The sequence below is a fragment of the Mesocricetus auratus genome, unplaced genomic scaffold, assembly GCF_017639785.1.
Source record: "Mesocricetus auratus isolate SY011 unplaced genomic scaffold, BCM_Maur_2.0 Super-Scaffold_100691, whole genome shotgun sequence".
In the NCBI taxonomy this organism is placed as follows: Eukaryota; Metazoa; Chordata; class Mammalia; order Rodentia; family Cricetidae; genus Mesocricetus; species Mesocricetus auratus.
Window position 1 is genome coordinate 33,953,166 of NW_024429267.1, and position 25,175 is coordinate 33,978,340.

At 44.2% G+C, this 25,175-nt stretch overlaps 1 protein-coding gene across 2 annotated transcripts in view; it reads left to right on the plus strand.

Moving 5' to 3' along the window:
* Window positions 1–11,116: 11,116 nt before the first annotated feature.
* Pcolce2 (procollagen C-endopeptidase enhancer 2) overlaps window positions 11,117–25,175 on the plus strand; it is a 46,889-nt gene continuing 32,830 nt past the window's right edge. Inside the window, exons 1-2 of one of the 2 annotated variants that reach the window (XM_040739611.1) lie at window positions 11,117–11,591; window positions 12,371–12,479. In XM_040739611.1, the coding sequence (XP_040595545.1) occupies window positions 11,512–11,591; window positions 12,371–12,479 (189 nt within the window). In that variant the 5' untranslated portion in view covers window positions 11,117–11,511. The remainder of the gene's footprint in view (window positions 11,592–12,370; window positions 12,480–25,175) is intronic. The other variant, XM_040739610.1, reaches the window with a different exon arrangement.

Below are 25,175 nucleotides of genomic sequence, written 5' to 3' on the forward strand. Positions count from 1 at the left end.
AAGCACTCAGCTAGGCTGCTTTCTATCCACGATCAACTGTACCCTTCACAGCCTCTCTGTCACTGGGCCGTCTTCTTGCTGAAGTTCTTCTCTGCTGTGGCCAAACTGCTGCTTCAGCTGCAGTAGAGACTGGAGCTCTGCTCCCCTTTGTTCCTGAGGCTCCAGTCTGACGCCAGACGTCTGGTAGTCTCAGGCTCTCTCAGACATTGTCTTGCAAGTCGAATTCTATCTTGGTGTTTGCTTATCTTGCAAGTCTAATTCTGCCTTGGCATTTACTACTCAGAGGACCAAGCCCACACATTACAAAATGAATGAGACTATTTGAAAAATAAATCCCTCTTTTAAAAGTAGGAAGTGGTAAGGATGGGAGTGTTTGTAGAGGTCAAAGGAGAACCTCAGGTTTCATCCTCCGGGAGGTCCTTCATTCCTTTTTGAGGCAGGGTTTCTCACTGGCCTTCAGTGTGTCAATTAGACTGGTGAGCCATTGAGTCTGGGGCCCTTCTGGTGTGTACCATTGTGTCTGGTTTTTTACATGGGTGTTGGGGATTAAATTTAGGTCCTCATGCTTGTGAGGCCGGCATGTTACTGACTGAGCCATCTCCTCAGGTCCTAAAAAATAGACTTTATAGGTATTCTCAACAAGGAGTGTGGGAACCAGGCCTGTTCTACTGTGCAGGCTGTACCTCCAGGGCCTGCTGTAGCACTTGGCATTGAACAGGCCCCTACTAACAGGAAAAACAGAAGAGAGACAGGGAGGGAGGCTGGGAGGCAGGGAGGCAGGGAGGCAGGGAGGCAGGAAGAGAGGGAATGAAGAAAGAAGATTTGGATTAGCCTGGACTGAAATGTAATAAAGTATTAGGGAATGTTAAAAAAACAATTCAAAGAGAAAATGGGCAGATGAACGAGCCGTCTGTTTGGAGTATAGATAAGGGGCGGCCCAAAGTGTGTGTTTCTAGCACTGCCTGGGAGACATACACGTGTACATGTGCACAGACACATTCAACCTCCATCTAAATCTACATATGCATAAAAGACAACATTCAGGAAATAATACACAAAATGTACACTTATATGCCTAATATATTCACAAACCAGTCAATCCTTACGAATAAGACCTAAATGTACCACAAAAATAGAAGGAAAATGAACCAGCAAAAATAGCAACAACAAAGTGTCCAGACACTGCCATGGAAACACTGCCACCAAGGAAACAGAGCCAACCGTCAGCTCCAGGCACAGAGGTGGTGTCTGCTGCGGGCACTTCTGCTTCCCTTGTGCAGTTAGCCAAGAGCAGTGGGTCAGGAGAATGCTGCTGTTAGTGTCTGGCCAACCTCTCCCACTCAGAAACATCAGTCCTTGTATCTGTGAGGCTGGGGAGCGGGGAGTCAAGGAAGAAGTATATTCTGATTAAGTTCAGTCAAATAGACAGGGCTAGCACTGGGATTTAAAATTAACAACCATTTAATACCCGTGATAAGTTTATGCTAAAGTTCAAGTATGTTGACATTGTTTAATATGTTCCTGTGTTGAGAACAATGATTTCATCACATGTATCTTCTTTTGCAATTATCTTAGCAAAAATGTGTTTTCAGAGTTCTCCTTTCTTAGGATAAATGAAGTTTTGTTGGGATTATTTCACCAGCATTTACAGGGTTGTAAGATATTTTCAGAATTCTGAGAGCAAAGGAGTTGACACAGGCTTTACACCCATTTTATTGATAATGTGGATTTGTGACTATGTTCATAAGGATAATATATGCTTATGATTTACACATACTTGTAAATGCTGTTGTATTTTTCTCTCAAGTTCTAAATTACAGAGTATCCTTTAATTACTTAGTCTCACAGCTCTAGTCCCTTTGTTTTCATATACTATTTATTTGAATAATTCATTTTTGTAATCCTACTTTTTCATAAATGATATCTCTAAAGCAATCTTGCAACATAATAACAATATAGGCTCAAATGGGAAAGCCAGACTCTTTCACTTCAGGTGTTCAGTGTGCAATGAATGCCATGTTTTTCCTTGAGTTGAAAATGAACAGCCAGGTGAATTGACCAGATTGGCTAATTGTCTACTGCACCCTTGATGACAATGAGGTTCTCCAAGTAGCAATTTAGAAGAGAGAGGAGTAAGAGGACCAATGTGGCACTAGTGTTGTCTCTGGATGATCTTAGGGGTAAATTATTCCTTCCTTGCTTCCTTCCTTCCTTCCTTCCTTCCTTCCTATTTCCAGATTTTGCATAATGAGCAGATGTGGTGGTTTGAAAGAAAATGGCCTCTGAAGGGAGTGGCACTGTTAGGAGGTGTGGCCTTGTTGGAGTAGGTGTGGCCTTATTGGAGGAAGTGAGTCACTGTGGGGGCAGGCTTTGAGGTCTCATGTATGCTCAAACCACATCCAGTGAGACAGACCACTTCCTATTGCCTGCCATACTCCCAGGCACCATGTCCAGCCGTGATGATAATGGACTAAACCTCTGAAACTACTAGCCATCACTTCAATAAATGATTTCCTTTATAAGAGTTGCTTTGGTCATGGGGTCTCTTCACAGCAATAGAAACCCTAAGACAAAAGATATTGAAGGATATTTTTATTTAAGACGCCCCTGACACACATGCACGTGCACGCGCGTGCGCGCACACACACACACAAAGAGAACAACACAGCTGAAAAGTCAATTTGTTTTTACTCCTTGGTGTGGTCTGCCCCAACCTTCTAGAATCAGTGAGTGAGGAGAAACATCTGAGGGAGAAGGGATCTGGAATGACTCCTGCTCTCTGAGTATGCCTTGTTCTAGACTCCTGACTTCTTTCATCAGCCAGCTTGGTGGCTCACCTTTGCTGTCCTTGTCCTCACCTTGGGTGGACCTATTGCACTGCCATTCTTGAAGACAAATGCCAGCTTGCTATGAGTCAAGGTTATGAGTAATATTGAGCCCAGTGAGATAGCCAGGCTAGTCAGCTACAAAATGTACTTACTGACTCTGTGCCCATTTATAGGATGAAGCTATTCCCATGTGGTAAGTACACCTATACAGTAAGGAGATCTGTGTGACAGGCAGCTGATACTAATCCCTCTTACAGGCAAAACTCTGTCTCTACAAGTCAATATAATGAGACAACTCCAAGGTATTTTGGTTTGATTTGGAGGTATTATTTTCTGTACTTCATACTCCTTATTGCTGCTCATGCTCCACACAATTGGCTTCTTTTTATTATTGTTATTGCTATTATTTGCAAACCCAGGGCCTTGCACAAGCAAGCATTATAGCACTGAGCTACATCTCTAGGCTTTGGGTTTGATGGAGTTCAAACTGGCCTTGAACTCATGATCCAACTGTCCATGAATGCTGGGATTACAGGCGTGGGCAACCATAACCAGCTAGCATAAACACTTGATGAATGCTTTGATTATCCTTATATCTTCCATTCATGACTTCTCGGTACTACGTGATAGAACTCTTCAGTTTTCAGTAGTCTTTGTAATTCTTGGAACTCCAGTTCTAGAAGGACGGTCTATGTGGTCTGTTGTTCTGAAACACTGACCTCAGGTTTGGTCCTGGAAATGTTTGCTTACACACTACTTCCAGGGGATTAAAGAGGAGACAAAAATAGATAATTAAAAAGCTTGAGTGAGCGCTCTCATTCAGTCCTTGGTCAGATTTCCTACCTGGGTGCCTGAGGAATAGTGAATGGGCTTAGTGTTCACAGAACCACAAAGCACAAGGGATTCTGGGAAGGTAAACAGCATCTGCAAGTCCATTTACACCCACTGTCTCTATGTGCTGTGAGCATTTTTTGTCCTGGTAGAGGTCATGGTGGGTTAGCTTATAGTACTGATTAAAAGCTTGATTTTCAGTCAGCCTGGGTTCAAATCCCAGCTTTTCATACACAAATTAATGGCTAACTGCTTCATATCTCAGAATCTCTGCCTGTAAAATGACAGCAAACCCTCTTACATCACAGACTTGAAAATAGAAGCAAGCTCATCTTGTTATATTTTACTTTGTCATGTTTGGTTGTCATCTCTTAGAAGCCTGTTCTTTTCTAATGAGAGACACAAAGGGAGTGGATTGGAGGGGAGGGGAGTCTGGGGAGAAAGTAGGAGGAGTAGAGGGATGGGAAACTATAATCAAGATGCAGTGTGTGAGAAAATCTGTTTTCAACAAAAGTGAAATGTTGCTGTGCAGGGCTCAGCACAGTTCCTCTTATACACTCTGTGCTTGGCTGAAGGCAGAGATGATGCTAACAGTGATGATGACAACGGTGACAGTCTGTCATGGAGGCCCTCTGATGGAAATCAGCCAGCTGCAGCCCCCCCCCACCCCTGCCTTTGACGGGCCAGCCTCACCTGTCAGCTGCCTCTATTTCAAACACATTACCTTGGACACTCACACAGGAAGATTCCCTTCAGGGGCTTCCCTCACTGAAGGAGATGGGCTCCTTGAGCTATGCAGATCCCCAGCATGAGTATTACTTATTCTCATGCCTGTCCACTGGTTTTTGAAATGCGTAGGATCTCAACAGTGCTAGACCCTCATTCCCCACATGCGGAGTTTCAGGCTGCCTTGGAGCTGAGCTGAGATGCAGGCAGGGCACACGGATGGTACCTATCCTATGCACTTGGATCCTGTGCTGAGCTTCCATTCTGTAGCGGGTAGCAGGAATTTACCAGAGCAGAAAGGTGTCCCCCAGGCGTGCTGTAGTGGTGATGGCAGTAGGTTCAAGTGACTGTATTTAGTTCTCAGTTTTAGCGGCAGTGATGCCTATGGATCTCTCAAAGGGCTACTTGCAAGGCGAAATTCTGGCCATTACTCTAGAGTAATAAGCCTTGAGTTTTTTCCTCTACCTCCCTGAATGATATTGTGATTGCTTGCTTGGCCTAGTTTGTGACAAAGAAGCCATTACCAATTCAATCCCTCTGTAGCACCAGTTTTGGTAAGAGAAATAGGAGGGTTGAAGGAAAGTTTACTTTTTTTGCTAATGTATAGTCACAAATATATATACCTTTTTTGAGACAGAGTCTCTCTTTATGTAGCCCTGGCTGTCCTAGATCTCTTTATATAGACCAGGCTAGCCTTGAACTCACAGATACTTGCTTGCCTCTCTCCCTCTAGAGTGCTGAGATCAAAGGCATGTGCCACCACTCCTGGCTAGTAACACATTTTAATTGAATTTTTAGTTGGAAAGTATCTACCGATTGAGTATTGCACAGAATTCACAGCTAGAATTGGGCAGTGGTGGCACACACCTTTAATCCTAGCACTTGGGAGGCAGAGGCAGGCAGATCTCAGTGAGTTTGAGGCCAGCCTGGTTTACAGAGTGAGTTCCAGGGCAGCCAGGGCTGTTATACAGAGAAATTCTGTCTAAAAACACAAACAAATAAACAAACAAACAAAAAAATTCACAGTTAGCAGAGATTCTGCATGTAGTATTTCTCATGATGAATTCAGGGGCTGATTATGCTACTCAGTGTAGAGCGCATGACTAGCAGGCACAAGGCTTTAAGTTCAACCCCCAGCATCAGAATAATAGTAACAAAAATAACAGCAAAAGCTAAATGGAGAGATGAAAAGCTGAATCCAAGAAAGACGTTTTGAGCACAGTAGTAGTATTAGTCTCAAAATTCTACACTATCATATTTTCCCAAAAGTAACATAAGGAATTACCACTTTCATAGTTCTAACGAATTAAAAATATTATGGAAACATCAAGAATGTTGTATTATCACTAACTTAGGCTGTACAAAAAGAATATCCACACTGATAGCTTTCCAGGCCTGTTTTCTTCCTTACAAATCAGAACACCAATGATGTACAGTTGGAGCACAGAGCCCACCTGACCTCCTACAGATACAGCTTGGAACAGTGAGAGGGAGAGTCCAGAAACTCTCACGGCCTCCTCCTTAGCCTGATGCAAAGTCTTAACTGAACTGGTTTCAAGGCACCTTCCAAGATAACCAGAGGAAGCCAGTGTGGCAGTTTGAAAGAAAATGGCCCCCAAAGGGAGTGGCACTATTAAGAGATGTGGCTTTGTTGGAGTAGGTAAGGCCTTGTTGGAGGAAGTGTGTCACTGAGGGGGGAGGAGGGTCACATACATGCTCAAGCCATACCCATCGTCTCAGCTCACTTCCTGTTGCCTGTGCAAGATGTAGAACTCTCAGCTACCTCTCCAGCACCATCTGCCCACACACATAATGGACTGAACTTCTGAACTGTAAACCACCCCAATTAAATGTTTTCCTTTATAAGAGTTGCTGTGGTCATGGTGTCTCTTCACAGCAATAGAAACCCTAACTAAGACACCAGGTATCTTGGTTTCCTTCCTGTTGCTGTAATAAACACCATGGTCAAATCAGTTTAGAAGAGGAAAGGGTCTATTTGGTTACATTTCTAGTTAACAGACCATCTTTGAAGGAAGTCAGACAGGAAGTGAAGGCATGAACCTGGAAACAGAGGTTGTGGGGATCACTGTTTACCAGTGTCCTGTAGCTTCTGCTCAGCTACCTTCTTATATAATCCCACCCAGGATGATACTGCCCACAGTGGACTGGACCCTTCCACATCATCAATGAAAACAGTTCCTTACCATATGTGTAATCCCAGCATTCTGGAGGCTGAGGCAGGACAGCTGTTGTAACTCAAGGTCAGCCTGAATACATAGTGATTCGAGGCTAACCTAGGTTAAGGGTTAAACCTTGTCTTAAGTTGAAAGAAAAAAAAGATAGTCAGAAATTACTCATACCATATCTGAGATTAATTGTGTATAAAAGTCCACTTATTTTCTTAAAATAAGCTACAGATATTTATGGCAGCTATTGAAACATTATTGTGGCCTTTATCTTAAAAAATGAATCTGAATATTAGAAAACTAATTTGATTTGGATTTACAAAATGTCCATTATATTTGAAACTAGAGTTAATTCTCAAAATGAACAAGGACTGAATCAATATGAATTTTGTCTTTGTGTGTGTGTGTGTGTGTGTGTGATATGTTGTTTGCATATGTGTATATATGTGTGCTTCCATGTATGGCCAGAGGTTGATACCAGGATGTCTTCCTCAATAACATGCTACTTTGTTTTTTGAAATAGATTCTCTCACTGTGCCTAGAGCTCACCATTTCAGCCAAAATGGGTGGCCAGTGACCCTCCTGTCTGACCTCCCCACTTGGCTGTTTTCAGCTTTTATGTAGGTTCTGGGGATCTGAATGCAGGTCCTCGCTCTACCCCCTTAGCCATCTTCCCAGCCCCAATGTAAACTTTTAAAATATAATTTTCCTGATGAAACCACATAATAAATTACAAATCTTCTTTTCCCTTTTGACTGTCACTGCTGCTGTGTGTTAAGGGCCTGTGTGTTAAGATCCTCAGCCTACGGGGCTACTGTGAAGTGTTAGGGTCTTCGAAAGGCCTGTGGGAGGTGACTGAGGGCGTGGTCGGGCCTCCGAAAGGCCTGTGGGAGGTGACTGAGGGTGTGGTCAGGCCTCCGAAAGGCCTGTGGGAGGTGACTGAGGGCGTGGTCAGGCCTCCGAAAGGCCTGTGGGAGGTGACTGAGGGCGTGGTCAGGCCTCCGAAAGGCCTGTGGGAGGTGACTGAGGGCGTGGTCGGGCCTCCGAAAGGCCTGTGGGAGGTGACTGAGGGCGTGGTCAGGCCTCCGAAAGGCCTGTGGGAGGTGACTGAGGGCGTGGTCAGGCCTCTGGAAAGGCCTGTGGGAGGTGACTGAGGGCAAACCCCTCTCCAGCAGGTGTGAGGACCCTGGTCCCTTCTTGGTTCTTGTACTTTTTCCTCCCCGTACAACAGTGGTTCTAAACTGTGGGTTGCGACCCCTTTGGGGGTCAAAGGACCCTTTCGCAGGGGTCATCCAAGACTATCCTGCACATCGTATGAACCTACGTTATGATTCATAACAGTAGCAAAGTTACAGCTATGAAGTAACAGTGAAAATAGTCTTATGGTTGGGGATCATCACAACATGAGGAGCTGTCTTTTTTTGTTTTGTTTTGTTTTGTTTTTGTTTTTGTCTTGAGGAACTGTCTCAAAGGATCGAAGCTTTAGGAAGGTTGAGAACCACACCGCTCTACAAGTGAACAGTTTGACTCCTCCCTCAGGATTCTGTTGTGATATACTGCCACAGGCTGGAAGCAGCACAGCCGACTAGTCACGGATTGAACAAAACCTCTGAAAAGGTAAGACTAACCCTTTCTCTTCGTAACTTGGTTGTTGCAGGCATTTTTGTTTGTTCACCGAGTGTAAAGCTAGCAAAATCACTTTTGGAAAAGCACTATAGGGGTTCATTTGTTTCACAGGCTTCTGTTAATACTTTGGTATCGGAAAACATTCTCTTGAGTTTGGAGTATCCCTCAGGGGTAGAACACGTGCTTAGCATGTGTCAAGGCCCTGGATCCAATCCAAAGGGAGAGGAGAGGACACAAAAGTCACTGTGACTTTTCAGCAGGAGCCTTCTTTGGTTTCTTTCAGTTGTTCACTGAGGTAGTGCTTCTAACGTCATTTATCATATAAAACTCATCGTTGTCTCTCTCTCTCTCTTTTTTTTTTTTTTTGGTTTTTCAAGACAGGGTTTCTCTGTATCGTCTTGGAAACTGTCCTGGAACTCGCTTTGTAGACCAGGCTGGCCTCGAACTCACAGAGATCCACCTACCTGCCTCTGCCTCCTGAGTGCTGGGATTAAAGGCGTGGGCCACCAACGCCCAGCTCGTTGTCTCTTTTTTGTCAGTATCTCTGCATACATACACACATACACACACACACACACACACACACACACACGCACGCACGCACGCACGCACACACTTTTATAGGACTAGTGCCCTTTAAGAGACTGTGCTGGAATTTACGGTATACTTTTAGAGGTTTACAAGGTTAATGAATCAACCAGAGATGAAGCAGCAAACACTAGGGGCCAATATTCTGCACAATGCATGCTAATTTTCCAAGTGGTCAGTACACTGGTAGCTTTGCGCCTGCTCCCGTGACTTGGGTCCTTCGTGCAACACCAGAGGGGGTCTCACATACTTGGATGCAGAGGACCCGTGGCCCCTCACTCTGCTGTCCTTCAGACCATCTACCCACTGGACTGTTGTCTCTCATCACCTCCCTTCTGCTCTGTCCCTTCTTGTCCTAATTACACCCTGAAACTGACCTCACAGATGTGAAGTGTACACACACTTTCAGGAGTCCCTTGAGGCTGTCTCAAATTTAACACATTAAACATGTCAGGACATTTAAAGTTTATAATTTTGGTTAGAACTGTAGTTCCAGGTCAAATATGTGTTTTTAAGAGCAAATAACATGGTCCTTAATAAACCTTTTCAATAACACGGTGAAATCTTTTTTATGCTTGTCAACAACAACAAGAATGATCCATGTTAGAACCTTTTACTTTTAAGAATATGAACACGGCTATTAACGTATAAATTAAGAAAAGAAAATACTTTTAGATGTTTATGCTCAAGCATTTCTATTTATGCCTGGTTAACACTGATTTATTTTATCTTATTTTTTTAATCTTACAAATGAAATAGTTTCAGGCATGAGAAAACTCCAAACCATTGTTAGAAAGATGAATTGAGCAATATTTTCACTTTAGAACTTCAAACTGTGACTTTGTAATAAACTTTCATTTACCAAGTCTTGAGTTTTCTGATAACTTTCTCTAGAAACATGTACAAAACAAACAACTTATTTTCCTCTTGGCTCTTTTTAAAGAAGTTTTTACTAAGTTGAGGGTGTAAGTTTCAGAATATAATAGACACTGCCAAATTCTGTAATTCCTTTTACAAAAATGTCATACAGGGTGTGGTATGTTTAGGGAATTTTTTTAAAGTTGTAATTCCTGGTGAGGGTTTTTGTTTTGTTTTGTTTTGTTTTCTGCCCCTCCTTTTTAAAAACAATGCTAAGGCAGGGAGGGGCTAGAGAGATGGTTCAGCAATTAAGAGTTCTAGCAACTCCTCCAGAGGACTAGGGTTCAATTCCCTGCACCCACAACCGGCTGTAACTCTGGTTCCAGGAGATCTGATGCCCTCTTCTATCCTTTCTAAACACTGCACACACATGGAGCACAGATAAACATGCAGGCAAAAACACCCATACACGTAAAACAAATATTTTAAAATTACTTAAAATGCTAAGGCAATCTAAACTCTGGAAGGGGCTTTCTAATGATTAGACTATTGCTTGTAGTTGGTTGTTTGCTGACTTACCACTGCAAATTCACAATCAGAAATTAAGTCTTTAAAAAATATTTATGGCCGGGCGGTGGTGGCGCACGCCTTTAATCCCAGCACTCGGGAGGCAGAGGCAGGCGGATCTCTGTGAGTTCGAGGCCGGGCTGGACCGATAGCCTCCGAAACAATACAGAGAAACCCTGTCTCGTAAAAACCAAAAAAATAAAAATAAAAAAATAAAAAATATTTATGTGTGTGTGAGTGCACGTGTGCGCCCACAGAGGCCGGAAGAGGCTGTTAAATCTCAGATAGCTGAAGTTTCAGGCGATTGTGCACAGCCTTACATGGATGCTGGGAACCGAACTTGGGTCCTTTGAAAGAGCAGCAAACACTCTTAAAGTCTGAGCTGTTCCTTCAGTCCCAGAGCTGGGGTCTTGATAAGTACTGCGGCTGACTTTTTTTTTCCTACCAAGGTGAAAAATAATTTAAAAGGAACAACACTGACGAAGCCTCAAGGTTAAGTTTATCTCCCATAAGCGTCGAGTCCATTCTCTTGTTGGTGATGTACCACAATAAAGGTATGAAACTTTTCTGTCATTAAGTAAAGCCTCAATGCCACTAGGCCAGAACTGTTCTCCTCCAAAGTGTGTAAATATTTTAACTCATCAATAAAGTTTCCCTTTCCAGCCGTTGGGGTAACTCTTCAAATAGCGGAGATGCCCGCAGAGAAACACCATTTTCAGAACCTAACGTGGGTGGTGAGATGAGGAGGCCGGACACTTAATGACAGTTCACTCACAAATCGCTTGCTTGGAAACGCATGCTGAAATCTGCCCACAAAACTGCGCCTCTAGCCATTGTGCACTCCCGTGAACACAGTCTCTGGCATGTGTGTGTATTTAAAGCCAGAGTGAGGGCTGGAGCAGGAGGTCCACTGTGGAAGGATCTCTTTACTTGTCCCTTTGGGCTGCAGTTCCAAGAAGACAAAGGAGAAGGGGGCTTCCCCAGCAGGCCCGCTGCGTTTTACTTAAAAGCAAGCTGGGGGCAACCCCTCACCCCCACCCCCGAGAGCCAAGGCTGGCCCTGGGTACCGCTGGCGGGGCTCCCTTCCCCCGCGGCCGCCCCGGGGGACAAGCCGCGGCCCCTCCCGCCGGAGAACAAACGGGACATTCAGCCGCCGCCCGCGGCTGCCAGGGAGCGTCCCCCGGGGAAATTAGGCGTGGAGTCGGCGGCGATCGCCTTCAAAAGCGGCCCTCCCGCCGTCCGCGGCGCACTTGGTACCTGGCTGCGGGCTCCGAGCGGGATGCCTCAGTGAGCTGCCGGCCATGGGGGGCGCGAGCGCCTGCGTCCCGCTCTGCCTGCTGCTGGCCGCCGCGCCGCTGGCCTGGCCGCAGACCCCAGAGAGGTAACGCCCGCCCGTCCCTTCCCCGCACCCCTGATCCCGCACCTCGCTACCGCCGGCTGCCCTGCTCCGCCGGACGCTGGCGCTGCGGCCCCCGGGCCACCACGTGGCGCGGCTCACTCTCCCTTGCCTCGCCGCCTCCCCGCGGCTTGTGTGCTGGTGCAGGGTTCACTAGCGCTCGAATGTGCTCCCTCCTCTTCCCAGCTCTTTTCTTCCCAGCGTTGGCCAATCTAGGGCGAACCCAGGGAGCCGCTCTTTTAAGTGAATCCTCACTAACTTCCGAGGCAGAGGCACCTACAGGATGGTTAACTCCCGCATCACCTCCAGCCTCCTCTGTCTCCCTATTTCCTGGGCGCGGGGAGGGGCGCACTGAGAAACCTAAGTTTCCCGAAACGGGGAGAAAACAAGGTCTGTCTCCAAATCTGGGAACTTACAAACTTTATATTTACCATGGCTTTTAAACCATGTGGCTCTCCCAGAGTGGCCCTCACCACCTCTCCCACTCTCTCCAGTTAAATCATTCAATTTTTACTCAACCCCCTTGAGTGGAATATTTTCATATATGCACATGAAAGACCTATCTTAAGTTAATGATGAATTTAGGCAAGTTATCGGGCTATGATTTGAATATTCTAAGAACTGGCAAGCTTTCAGATTTTTTATCTGGTGCAAGATTTTTTTAACGATATCAACTTGTTCATATCACCTAGTACACTTTTTTTAAATCCACTTTAGATTGCTAGACTGTGTTTCAATTTAAGTGTTCTCTCTTATTTTCCCAGACCTGTTTTCACATGTGGCGGCATTCTTACCGGAGAGTCTGGATTTGTTGGCAGTGAAGGTTTTCCTGGAATGTACCCTCCGAATAGCAAATGTACTTGGAAAATCACAGTAAGCACTTATTTTAAAGGTGTTCTTCTGGATGTGGGTACTGGAAAGAGTGCACACTGGTGCCCTTCCCCCTGGTGTCAGGCTTTGGGTTAATCGTGGATGCCTGAGAATGTGAAATGTTGCATTTACTTCCTTTGGAGGTTTTATTAAGAGAGTGGTGGTGTCCTGCAATAGTGATTAGACAGGGCTCGGGATGATGGTTGAAGAAGAAACCCTTCAAGCCGATGTTTCTGAATTAGTTTTATGGATTCATGATTAAGGCTGTTTCCAGTTAGAAGAGGACCTTTGAAAGTTAGATGCTGTTCATGCCTGCATAAATCCCTCCTGGGAAATAAAAGATCAAAGTAGTTTTGACTGCTCTACACAGAGGAGAAAAGGAAAAACAGTTACCAACCATCCTTGCTGCCATTTATTGTCCCTCTTAGGAACCACCACTAAGGCAAGCTAAGAATGTTTTAAGTACTGGGATGTGCCAAGTGATTAACAAGCGTCTCACTGAGTCCACAGAACCTTTCTGATCATTGTTGTCCCGTTTTATAGACGGCAAAGCTGAGACCTAACAGAATTAGATAGAGACATTGACTTGATAAGCCCGACTTTACCTGCTGTGCAGCGACTATTGGCAGGCGGAATCGGGAGGAGGACCCCTCCATAGAATAAAACTTGGCTTTTTAAAATTTCAGTGACGGGGTACAGACTTCATTACGTTGTTACAGCACATGGAGCTAGGGGAGAAGACGTTCCAGAAGCAGCTTTGAAACAGTGATATTAATAGATGTGAAATAAGGCTGGGCGACAAATGTAAAATGACTTAGTTTATTTTGTAGTTGTGTTTTCATTGTGACTCAGTGGTTTCGTGTTCAGAATGATCCAAGAGGCATCATGTGCCTAAGACAAAATTCATGTTGGCTGTGTATTTGGGGGCTATACCAGTCATGTTGCTGTGCCATCCGACACTAATGAGGGAGGGGTATCCAGAGGAGATTTCTGGATCAGGGAGGGCTTTGCCTCAGAGAAGGTGCAGTTCCCACCCCAATAAAGACCCGTAGGTGGTGCGGAGGGTGGGGGTGGGGTGTTAAGGGGTGGGGTGGTGGGGTGGGCATGGGGTGTTAAGGGGTGGGGTAGGGAAGAGGTTTAATTGCCTTAAGAACAACTCAAGGAAGCCTGTGTAGCTGCAACAGAGCGAACAAAGAACATAGTCTGGAGAGAGGTGAGAAAACGGAAACCGGAGGACCATGGGTTTGAAGCCAACCCAAGAGCCTGAGTAATGAGTCTCAGACTTAAAAAGGTGGGGGGGGGGTGCGGTGCGGTTAGGATGCTGTTAAGGATCCAGGAGAGGATGGAATGAACGGAGGAGTAACAACAAAGATGAAGGGTGGCACCTCCTGCCCTCAGGTGTTTCATAGGTAGATGGACATGCAGCCAGGGTGTAGCGTCACCAACTGAGAGGTCCCTGTGCCAGCTTGTCCCCTTTGTGGCTCCTGTCCTAGACAGAGGTGACCTCTGCTAGGACTTTACCCAAGGCAGTCTAGGAAGACTTTCCCAAAGCCAGATGTATTAGACAGGGTTCTCTATCTCTAGGGGTACAGAACCAATAGTGGTATGTGAGTGTGTGTGTGCTTGTGTGTGTGTGTGTGTGTGAGAGACTTGGTGTGTATGACTCTGTGTGTATGACTCTGTGTGTATCTCTGTGTGTGTCCATGTGTCTCTGTGTGTGTGTGTCTGTGCTAAAAGCGGATCTATTAGACTGGTTTGTACCATGGGGTTTGGGGAGTCGCCCAATGCCTGTCAGCACAATGCAGAGGCAAACAAACTAATAACTCAGTAACCACTCAGTCAATTAAACTGGGTACCTCAGCATCTCCATCTGGTGCTGAAAGCCTGGACGCTCCCTGGAGAGCCGCTGGTGTGGAAAGCTGAGGAAACCAGGGTGTGATGTCAGTGTAGGATGAGGACAGACACACAGGCTCCACAAGAAGAGAAAGCAGGATCATTCATACTGCTGTTTCCTCAAACCTCTTTCTATGTGGGGTGCCTAGGAGATGGTATCAGCCTCAGTCAGTCCTCTCTGAAAGACATAAAACAACAACCCTCCTCTCACAAGAAACCCAAAGGACCTAGAACCTCATAGACACACCTGTCACATCAATTGATCCAGTTCAGTTTTCTGCTCCTGCAGTCAGAAAAACAAGAACGGAGTTCCACTGGAACTCAATATTGCATCTTAGCATATACATTATATGTTATTACACTATGTTAGTGGTTATGTGTGTGTATGTGGGCTTACATGCACATGCGTGCAAGTTGAAGCCAGGCTTTGACATCTAGTGTTTTCTTCAATGCTTCTCTACCTTATTTTGTGAGACAGTGTCTCTCACTGAACCCTTATCCCACCCATTGACTGGACTGGCCAGCAAGCCCCAGGGATTATCCTCTCTCTCCTCCACAGCTACTGTCATCCTCCACTAGCATCAGACTTTACATTTCCCTCCCATCCCAACCTTTCCCACTCAAGATGTGCTCATCAAGGTGGATTTCACCACCAGATGGTTTTCATGGAACTGTTTTTTTTTTTTTGGGGGGGGGTTTTGGTTTTTCGAGACAGGGTTTATCTGTGGCTTTGGAGGCTGTCCTGGAACTCGCTTGGTAGTCCAGGCTGGTCTCGAACTCACAGAGATTCGCCTGCCTCCCGAGTGCTGGGATTAAAGGCGTGCGCCACCAACGCCCGGCTCATGGAACTGTTTTATCAGTGGGAAAATGAAGTAAGTCTGATGCATGGCTTTAAAATTGTCACAACCAAACGTTTTAGCCCATTGTCTTGGCTTTCCTGGTATGGAAGTGTAGCTTGCATATTGGAAATGTTTCCTTGTTTTAATTTGTTTTGTTGTTGTTGTTGTTGCTATGATAAAACACTGGCCAAAAACAATTTGAGGAGAAAAGGATTTATTTCATCTTATATTTTACGGTCCATCATTGAGGAAGTCGAGCAGAAATCTGGATGCAGGAACTTAAGCAGAGCTCATGGGGGAACGCTGCTTGTTTCCTCTCACTCGTTCAGATGTTTTACTTAGCCCAGTGCTACTTGCCTAGGCATGGCCCCACCCCCAGTGGACTATGACTCCTGTGTCAATTAACAGTTAAGAAAACACCCCATGGATATGCCATGGGCCCATCAGATGGAAGCAATTCCTCAACTGAGGTGCCCTCTTCCTAGTTGGCTCCAATTTGTGTCAACCTGACAAAAACTAACCAGCACAGGCCTGATAGAACTCACTTTCCTCAGAGACAGGATCAAACTCAGGGGTCCCTCTGTCCCTCTGTCCCTCTGTCCCCCCCTCTCTGTGTGTGTGTGTGTGTGTGTGTGTGTGTGTGTGTGTGTGTGTGTGAGACTGCATGTGTATGGATATTTCCATCTTTTAAAATGTCGCTTTGGACAGTTCTAGAGAATTTTAGTGCTTGTGTGCAGACATATTGAGAACGGAAGTGCTGCAGTCCACATAGCTGTACTTCTGCTCTGTCAATGGGGAAGTTGATATTAGTCCTCCATAGTTGATGATGCAATCCTGTTGACGCAGCCTTATCATTCTGACCATCAACTTAGCTGACTAGGTTTTAGTAATTAATTTGGTTGAGCATGTTCTTAAACAATGCAGGGCTAGACATTAAATCAGAGGATTTGAGGGTTGTGAAATAGTTCAGTATTATGTAATCCACAGTAAGAGTGAGTGTTTCTTAACTTCCTGTAGATGTTAGCTCTACAGAAAGTTAACCACATGGACATCTGCTTTAGACGCCGTAGCCTTGCCGTGGTAGTAAGGGGCAAGAATTGAGTATGACTCAACAGTTAAGGTTCTTTCAAAAGTGGAAATCGGTGTTGTAATCAGGTTTGTAATAAAAGACTGGGTTGAGGCTGACGGCACCCCAAGTCACTGAAGCATGAAAACCACGTGGCAAAGCCCTGCAGCAAGAGATGAAAACTCCAGATCTTGGCTCACTACCACCACACTTGGTTACAGTTCTCCTTTGCAACAATGTGCAGGGCACATGGGAGGCATCTGAGATCCTCAAAGAAAGTGGAAAGGCAACAATGAAGCCCTGTCAGCAAGGACTCAGGTGGTGTGGAAGTGAACTCAGTGCTTCATCGGAACACTGGCCAGAAGCCTCCCGGGCGAGCCTAGGCGGTGTCAGAGTGATGTGAGCTTGTGCAGACGGCTGAGAGCCGTGGGAATAGTGAGATAAAGCCCACCAGACTCCTTGCACTTCTAGCTTTTCAGTGCCTCTACGTCCAGACCACCAGCCCCTTAACAGTTTCTGGATAAACTCAGCACAAACGTGTGGGGAAATCACTGATGCTCCTTGATGTTTTCACTCATTGAACTCTTATAGTCCTCCTAGCTCTTATTTCCATAGAAGAATTAAAGATAGAACTTGATGATTTTAAACAATTTCACTCTTTTGTAGGAACTACAGAAGATATGCTTTACAAAAACTATAAGTTACAGGAAACTTGAAGCCCAGAGCGTTATGGAAAATCTTAAGCATGTATAGGAATTGTTTAAAATTAGTTCCTGAACTTAAAATCCAGCAGAATATCCAAGTGTATAAAGGAGATGCTGTTACTGAGATAATGCTGGGTCTGCAGAGATGGGCAGAAATGATTTTATTCTTAGGTTTTAAGCTAGACACAATTTGCACATCAGTTTTAAAATAGGAAAGTCCACATGTGGAGATCGATTGTTACACATCAGGATTAAAATCACAAAGCCTCTATTATTGGTAATTGCCTCATCTATAAAAATGTTTGAAGAGCATTGAAGTCAGCTAGTTATTTAAAGTTTTAAATATTAATTTCAACATGAATCTGACAGGGGAAGAAAACCCAGCAAGTCTTTGAGCAGTTTGCTTATGTTTCTTCTGCAGAAAGAGCCTCGGCTGCCTAGCCAATTCATGTATGGTCATTTCATAAGTTACCTGCTTGATTCTGGCCAGCTAACACTTACTAGACTTAGCAGGTAATCCATGATACTAAGACGATAATGTATGTTTTCAGCATGCCTTCACATGTATTGAACTATTTATCTCATTTGCATTTAATTCTCTGATCTCGGTGAGGCAAGCATTAATATACCCATTTCACAGGAAGAGAAACTGAAGCACTTTTGTTAGATTTGAACTGGGTATGGTTGCTTATACCTGCAGTTACAGAGGTAGGAGAGTGCTGTAAGTTAGGGGTCAGCCTGGTCTATACAGTGAGATCCTGTATCAAAAAACCCAAACTAAACAAAACTTGTATATGGCCTAATAACATCATGTCTGTAAAACCATGAAAAGTCTCGAAGTTTCCCGTCTCAGTAATATAATTAGCTGTGCACATACTTGTTTGTCTCCTATATAAACATTCTCACTGAGTGCCTTGTATAGGTGCTCCATTGCGCTGGTCCTTTGGGTAAAGACACAAGGCATGTTTTCCATCCCCAGAGAGTTCAGATCTGGTAAGAAGGAGGTAAGAGAATTGGTGACAGGAATATTTAGAAGTCATTTTTGCTGCTCACTCTTATGTAGCTTTATGTATTGGAAATTTTGAAGAGGCCTTTGTAAGGTTTTAGATTCACAGGTCAGTTTTTTTTTACATGTGCCTTGGCTATTTCCATATCTGAATAATAATGAACCCTATGTCTGTACCACTACCTTGAGGGTAATCTTATAACTTATGTATGTTAAAGTCATCATACTGAATCTGTCTTCCAGGAGCCTGGTTAAATTCAAATGGCATTCACATTTTTGCTTAGAGAATTTCTAAATTAAAAAGGGGTTGGAGTTTGTTTCTTCTCAACAACTTTTATATGGTTAATGAGAATAAAATCAACATGGGGTTGTGTATGTTTGAGACATATAGTGATGTTTTAGGAAGACCAGTGATAGGTATATAATTTGAGAAAACAAAGAATTAATCTGGGCAGGAACTCAACATTTAAGTCAGTTAATTATACCTAAGGGTAAAGAAAGGGTTCTCAAATAACCATAACTATTATTTGTCTGGAGTATCCTCAGCAGGGTAGATAGAGGAATGGAATTTGGGATTTAACCACGTACTTCCTGGCTTTTGACTGCACATAGGATTTAGCATTATATGGGGACTTAAGTTCTAATCTTAAGTATGTTTTTTTTTTAATGAATGTATACATTTCTCTTATAGGCACGGCACTTTAGCTGCCTGAACAATGTCATCCAATGCTAAAGTTTGTATCATTTATACACATTAAGCACAGATGAGTGAGGTCACTAGAACATGTTTGCGTCTTCAACCTTGGGAGCCGAATGACTAGACCGAGGGTATGCAGCAGTTGCTTGCTTTGTGTTTTAAGGTGATAATTTCTAACTTAGAAGTTTAGAGTCTTGCAGTAGATAAATTCCTCCAGCAAGGGTACAGTTACTAAGACACTAGAGTTACAGAGCTATCCTGCTGCCTCAGGCCCTTTTGGGAAGGACGAATATAAATCCTAAATAAATAAGAAAGTGGGTAACACTTTCCCAATGGGACCCCAGTCCACTCTTTCTAAATTTATTTAGCTTTCTGCTTGCTTTTGAGGGCTTCTGTTGCCTCTTTTAATTTTGTTTTCCTTTGCTCTTTTAGATGGATGTTAAGTATGTTTTTATTGATTGGAAACCTGATGTTTTATAAATGTGCTCATTTATTCTGCCTGTGTTTTTAGTGATGTTTCAATCCAATGCCTTTAAAAGGCTTAATGAACAGAGGGGGTTAGCATGAAAATGAAGTCTTCATGTTTTTCTTTTTTGACAGAAATTCTTTGATAACATTATCAATGGAGAAGGCATTCAATAAGGGCAAATATCTAGGGAGAATTTTTTAATGTATTATTGAAAGGGCTGACAGATACACCTTTACATCCCTTGCTTATGCCGCAGTTTAAATTATGGTGTGAATCCAGTGGCAAATTTAAATTGTTCCATAGCGACTTTGCCTTCAAAGTTGTCAGTGAAAGAGAGGGCTTCTTTGTTGGGTTCCAGGCTCCTCTGTTGAGTTCCATTTGCTGAAGATGGATGTGGTGTTAGAGGCTTCTACTTTTCCCATCCTTAGAGCTGGGTGAGCTCTAGCGGATGGCTGCTGTGTGGTTTCTTCACGCAGGGAGATGCTATGTGTATGGTGGAGCCTGAGGAGCAGCCTATGAAAGCATCTGTTGCCCTCACATTCACACCTCAATGGTGCAATTATGCCTTTGGTCATCTCTGAATTTCTTCCTCTAGGAACTTGGGGATGGAAGAACAAGGGTTTTCTTCAAATTCATTATCCGTTAGCTCATGAGAGATAAATCTTGGACAACCAATGCAAACATCCCGAATAAACTGGAGATTTGGAGCAGTGTAGAGTTGGAATTGAAGCTTCCTAAAGCATAAGTTCTGCCACTAAATATCACCTCTCTCTCACCACCGCACCCTAGTCTCCCTCCTCAAATGCTCGCTCCTGAACCCCGTACATAGCCAAACAGTGTTTCCTGAAATGTCCAGGAAGAGAATGACCCAGTTCGTCAAGAACAGGCCATTACCAGATCAGACTGAGAAGAAAGGCATATGGAAGCTTGTGGCAGTTTTACTGTTAGGTGCCCCAAAAAATGAATGTTGAGTTTGACTGCTAGACACAGACACACTTGCTAACATCTTCAGGCTACAACTGGCCTCTTCTGAAGGAATTCACTAAGATTGTTCATCTCTTCTGAAGGAATTCACTAAGATTGTTCATGAAGTGCCCATCTCCGATGCTGCACTGAATCCAGGAACTGCACTAAGGGTTGAGAAATCACACCCCTGAATAGGAGCAGGGAGAGGCACGGAGAACGGGGCTCAAATGGAATTCTTTATGTGGCATTCTTTGGAGCCTAGGAATAAGCATTAGAAGGCATGTGGACATGGGTTTTCATCTCTGTTTACGCATTTGCTAGGCGTGCGGGGAGGTTTCTGAATCTTTCTGAAGCTGGCACCCTCTTGATGAGAGCATGGAAGTAGGTATTAGATGGGAGGCCCCTTGGCACAGGGCGAGAGGTGGTGTTGATCTTTTTAAACCACTTCTCCAGGGCTGTAATAAGGAATGAAAGTGTGGTGCTTGTGTAGAACTTGCCTGCAAGCCAACTGGTTTCAATCCGGATGGTAATCCCTGGGGGCATGGCAAATTCCCATCAGAAATTTCTCCCTGTGTCCTTTCTTCATTTAAAATACAATCTTTCATAAGATTTCATCCACAGAGCTGCCTCCCACCCCAGCCAACTCCCACCCCAGCACCAACTGAGGATTCTTCCAGACTTTAAAACTGGGGTATTTAGACTCAGAGAAAGAACCATCAGTGAAGCTGAGATAAGGCTGAGCTCAATGAAGGGGCACATGATTATCTTGTGCAGGGTCCTGGGTTCTGTCCCCAGTACTACATTAGAAACATTGTAAGGACATTTTTGTCTTCAGAGATGGAGACTTTGCCCTTCTTTGGAATTCCAGTCATCAAACAGGCCGCTAGTTACACAAAGCAGCCAAAGGCATTACCCAGGGATTCCTAATGAAGACACACCATGATCTAGTGTTTCAGGGTTAGGTCTTCGAACCAGACTGCTGGGTCCATCACTAGCCCTACACTTGGAATCTCCAAAGATGAGCCTCCGAATGCCATGCCTCCTGGTTTCCCAGTGTTCTCCCATAAAGAGTCTTGAGGGCTCTAGTGAAACGAGGAGAGTGAAGCAGATGAAATTCGTGGGAGTAGCCTAGGAGGAAGTAACCGTGTCCAGGAAGCTAGAGAGATTTCCCAGCAGTTAAGAGCAATGGTTGCTCCTCCACAGGATCTTGGTTTGATTGCCAGCACCTACATGGTTGTTGACAACTGCCTATAACTCCAGCCCAAGAGGATCTGACATCTCTTCTGACCTCCACCAGGACCAGGCATGCACACGATACAAAGACATGCATGCGGACAAAACACCCATACACATAAAATAAAAGTTCTAAGAGCACAGCACCTAGTGGATAGTAAATTCTAAAATTTTTTTTCATGAAATGTTTGCTGAACATTTACTGTGAGTCAGGCTGTGTATATTCTGGGCTATAATAGAGTAGGGGAGATCCCTGCATTGGATAGTGCTTGCCTAGAAGCAGTGAAACGGGTAGGAATCAAGGGGGGTAACAAGAGCTGTGAAGACAACATACAAGACATGTAATGAGAATTGAAGACTTAATTGAAATGGGATCGATGATGTGTTGACATCTGAGCTGTGAGACTCGGGTGTCTCTGAGTCTCCGTCACTCAAAGTAGTATGCAGCAAGGTCTCAGCACATCTGTGAACCAGAAAGACCATGCTTGGAACTTAAGGTTAGCTTCCCAGAGCATCCAGAGAGAACCTTTGTTGCAGCATTGAGTGATCACACGCCACTCTTTGCTTACTAATCTGTGTCCCCTGCTAAACTGTGAAGCCCTTGAGGACATGGCCCTTGTAGTTTCCTTTCCTCTCTGGAACTTCCTACACAAGCCCCACAGAGGAAATGGAGATCTAAACCCTAGTACAACTCAGTCCTTCCTCTCCCAACCTTGGAAGGCCTCAACTGAAAGTACAAAAGCAAACTGAACAACCTCCACAGGGTGTGAGTCGGGGGCTCAACCAACAAACTGCTCTAAACATGCAAGCCTCCACATAGAAACAGCATGAAGAACTGAGACAACCCGTCCTCTGTAAGAGCTTTAAACACCCTTCACCAACGAGCCATTTCTCCAGCCCCTACTGCTGATATTTCTAACTTATTTATAGAGTGGTGATTATTTCAAATTAAGGACACAGCTCATAAAATTAGCAAGATATGCTATGCTGTTTGTGGTACATAATGAGTTACTGAGTTTTCCCGATAGGTAGCAAGGTGGCAGACAATAGTACGTTTCAGGTAATTTGTTAGACAGATCCATATCAAACAGTGTCAACCTTTCCCTAAGTAGCGGGTTTCAAGTTGGCACTTAAAGAATGGTTTTATTGTGATAGCTAGTATTTTTATTTATTTACTTCTATTTTCTGTATATGGGTATTTTCCTTGCGTTCATGTCTGTACACTATTGTGTGCAGTGACCAAGGAGACCAGAAGAGGATATTGGAGTTCCAGTAAGCCACCATGTAGGCACTGGGAATTGAGCCAGGAACCTCTGCAAGAGCAGCCAGTGTCCTTAACTACTAAGCTATCCCTCCAGCCTTCATAGTGTTAGCCAGTCTTTATCTATGCTGACTGAATGGTAAGCACTACTCTGAACTCAGCTTACTGGTAGATGAATACAGATTATTGTATTATACAGGTCATAGCACCTGCATGGCACTTGGGTTGGCTTTCTTTTTTTTAATTTCATTTTACATTCCAAACAAAGTTCTCCTTCCCACCGTTCCTTCCTTTCCTCTCAACTCCCTGGCCCCCAATCTACCTTCCACCCACTCCTCCCATTAGATAAGGAGAGTCTACAAAGTCTGGCACATTAAGTTGGGGCAGGATCAAGCCCTACCCCCCTGTGTTAAGGCTGAGCATGGCATCCCACCATAGGGAATGGGCTCCAGAAAACCAGCTCGTGCATCAGGAATAGATACTGGCCCTGTTGCCAGGGGCCCCTCAGACAGTTCAAACTTCACAACTGTCTCTGGCATACGGAGGATCTAGTTCAGTTCCATGGAGGCTCCACAGCTGTCTGTCTAGTATTCATTAGTTTCCACGAGTTTGGTTCAGTAGTCTCTGTAGATTTCTCCATCATGGTCTTGAATTCCCTCCTTCCTCTCTTAGACTGGATTCCTGGAGTTTGGCCTAGTGCTTGGTTGTGGATCTCTGCATTTGGTTCCATCAAGTACTGGATGAAGGCTCTATGATGACAGTTGGGGTATTCAGAAAACTGATTATAGGGGAAGGTCAGTTCAGGCACCATCTCCACTATTACTAAGAGTCTTACCTGGGATCATTGTGGATTCTTGGAAATTTCCCTAGCATCAGGTTTCTCTCTACCCCATAATGACTCTCTCTATCAAGATATCTCTTTCATTGCTCTCCTTCTCTGTCCCTCATGTTCTCATCCCCCATCCTCTCTCCGTTACCGCCCTCCTCGCCCCCAGTTTACCCAGGAGGTCTAATCTAATTCCCTTTCCAAGGTGATCCATGCATCCCTCTTAGGGTTCCCCTTGTCACCTAGCTTCTCTGGAGCTGTGGATTGTAGTCTGGTTATCCTTTGCTTTACATCTAATATCCACTTATGAGTGAGTGAAGTAACCCAGACTCAGAAAGACAAATGCGGGTTGGCTTTCTTTGTTATTATTATTTAAATTTAAAACAATCTTATTCTAAATACCAATCCCAGTCCCCTCTCCCTCCCATCCTCCTACTCCCCTGATCAACTCTCCATCCCATCCCCCATCCACTGCTCAGAGAGGGTGAGTCCTCCCATGGGGAATCATCAACGTCTGTCACATTATTGGGGTCAGGACTGAGGTCCTCCCCCCTGTATCTTGGCTAGTGCCATGTTTCACATTAATCCCATAATGGCTCCCTCTATCAAGGTATATCTTTCTTTGCTCTCCTTCTCTGTTCTTCCCCCAACTCAGCCTTTCTGATCCCTCATGTTCTCCTCCTGGCAATCTTATCAAAAGCAATCTACAGATTCAATGCAATCCCCATCAAAGTTCCAGCACAGTTCTTCACAGACCTTGAACAATACTCAACTTTATATGGAAAAACAAAAAACCTAGGATAGCCAAAAACAATTCTGTACAATAAAGGAACTTCCGGAGGTATCACCACCCCTGACTTCAAGCTCTACTATAGAGCTATAGTAATGAAAACAGCTTGGTAGTAGCACAAAAATAGACAGCTGTATCAATAGAATCTAATTGAAGACCCTGATATTAATCCACCACACCTATGAACACCTGATTTTTGACAAAGAAGTAAAATTATACAATGGAAAAAAGAAAGCATCTTCAACAAATGATGCTGGAATAACTGGATGCTGACATGTGGAAGATTGCGCACAGATCCATATCTATCGCCATTCACAAAACTTAAGTTCAAATGGATCAAAGACCTCAACATAAATCCATCCACACTAAAAGTCTTAGAAGAGAAAGTGGGAAGTACCATTGATTGCATTGAAACAGGAAACTACTTCCTGAATATAACACCAGTAGCACAGACACTGAGATCGATAATTAATAAATGGGACCTCCTGAAACTGAGAAGCTTATGTAAGGTAAAGGACACAGTCAACAAGACAAAATGGCAGCCCACATAATGGGAAAAAATCTTCACCAACCCCACATCTGACAGAGGGATCTCCAAAATACACGAAGAATTCAAGAAGCTTGTCACCAAAGCATCAAATAATCCAATTAAAAAATGGAGTATGGATCTGAATAGAGAATTCTCAACAGAGGAATCTATTAATTTGGGTGCATGCTGGATGCTTTTGAAGGCCCGAAGATAGTGTCCAATCCTCTGGAACTGGAGGTCAGTCATTTGTAAGTCACTGTGTAGTTACTTAGAAATCAAACCTGGGTCCTCTGGAAGAACAGCGTGTGCTCCTAACCACTGAGCTATCTCTCTAGTCCCATGTTATCAAGAGTAAATGAATGGCTAGTAGGTGTGTGAAGAGACGCATAGCATCATCAGCTACTGGAGAAGTTTAAATAA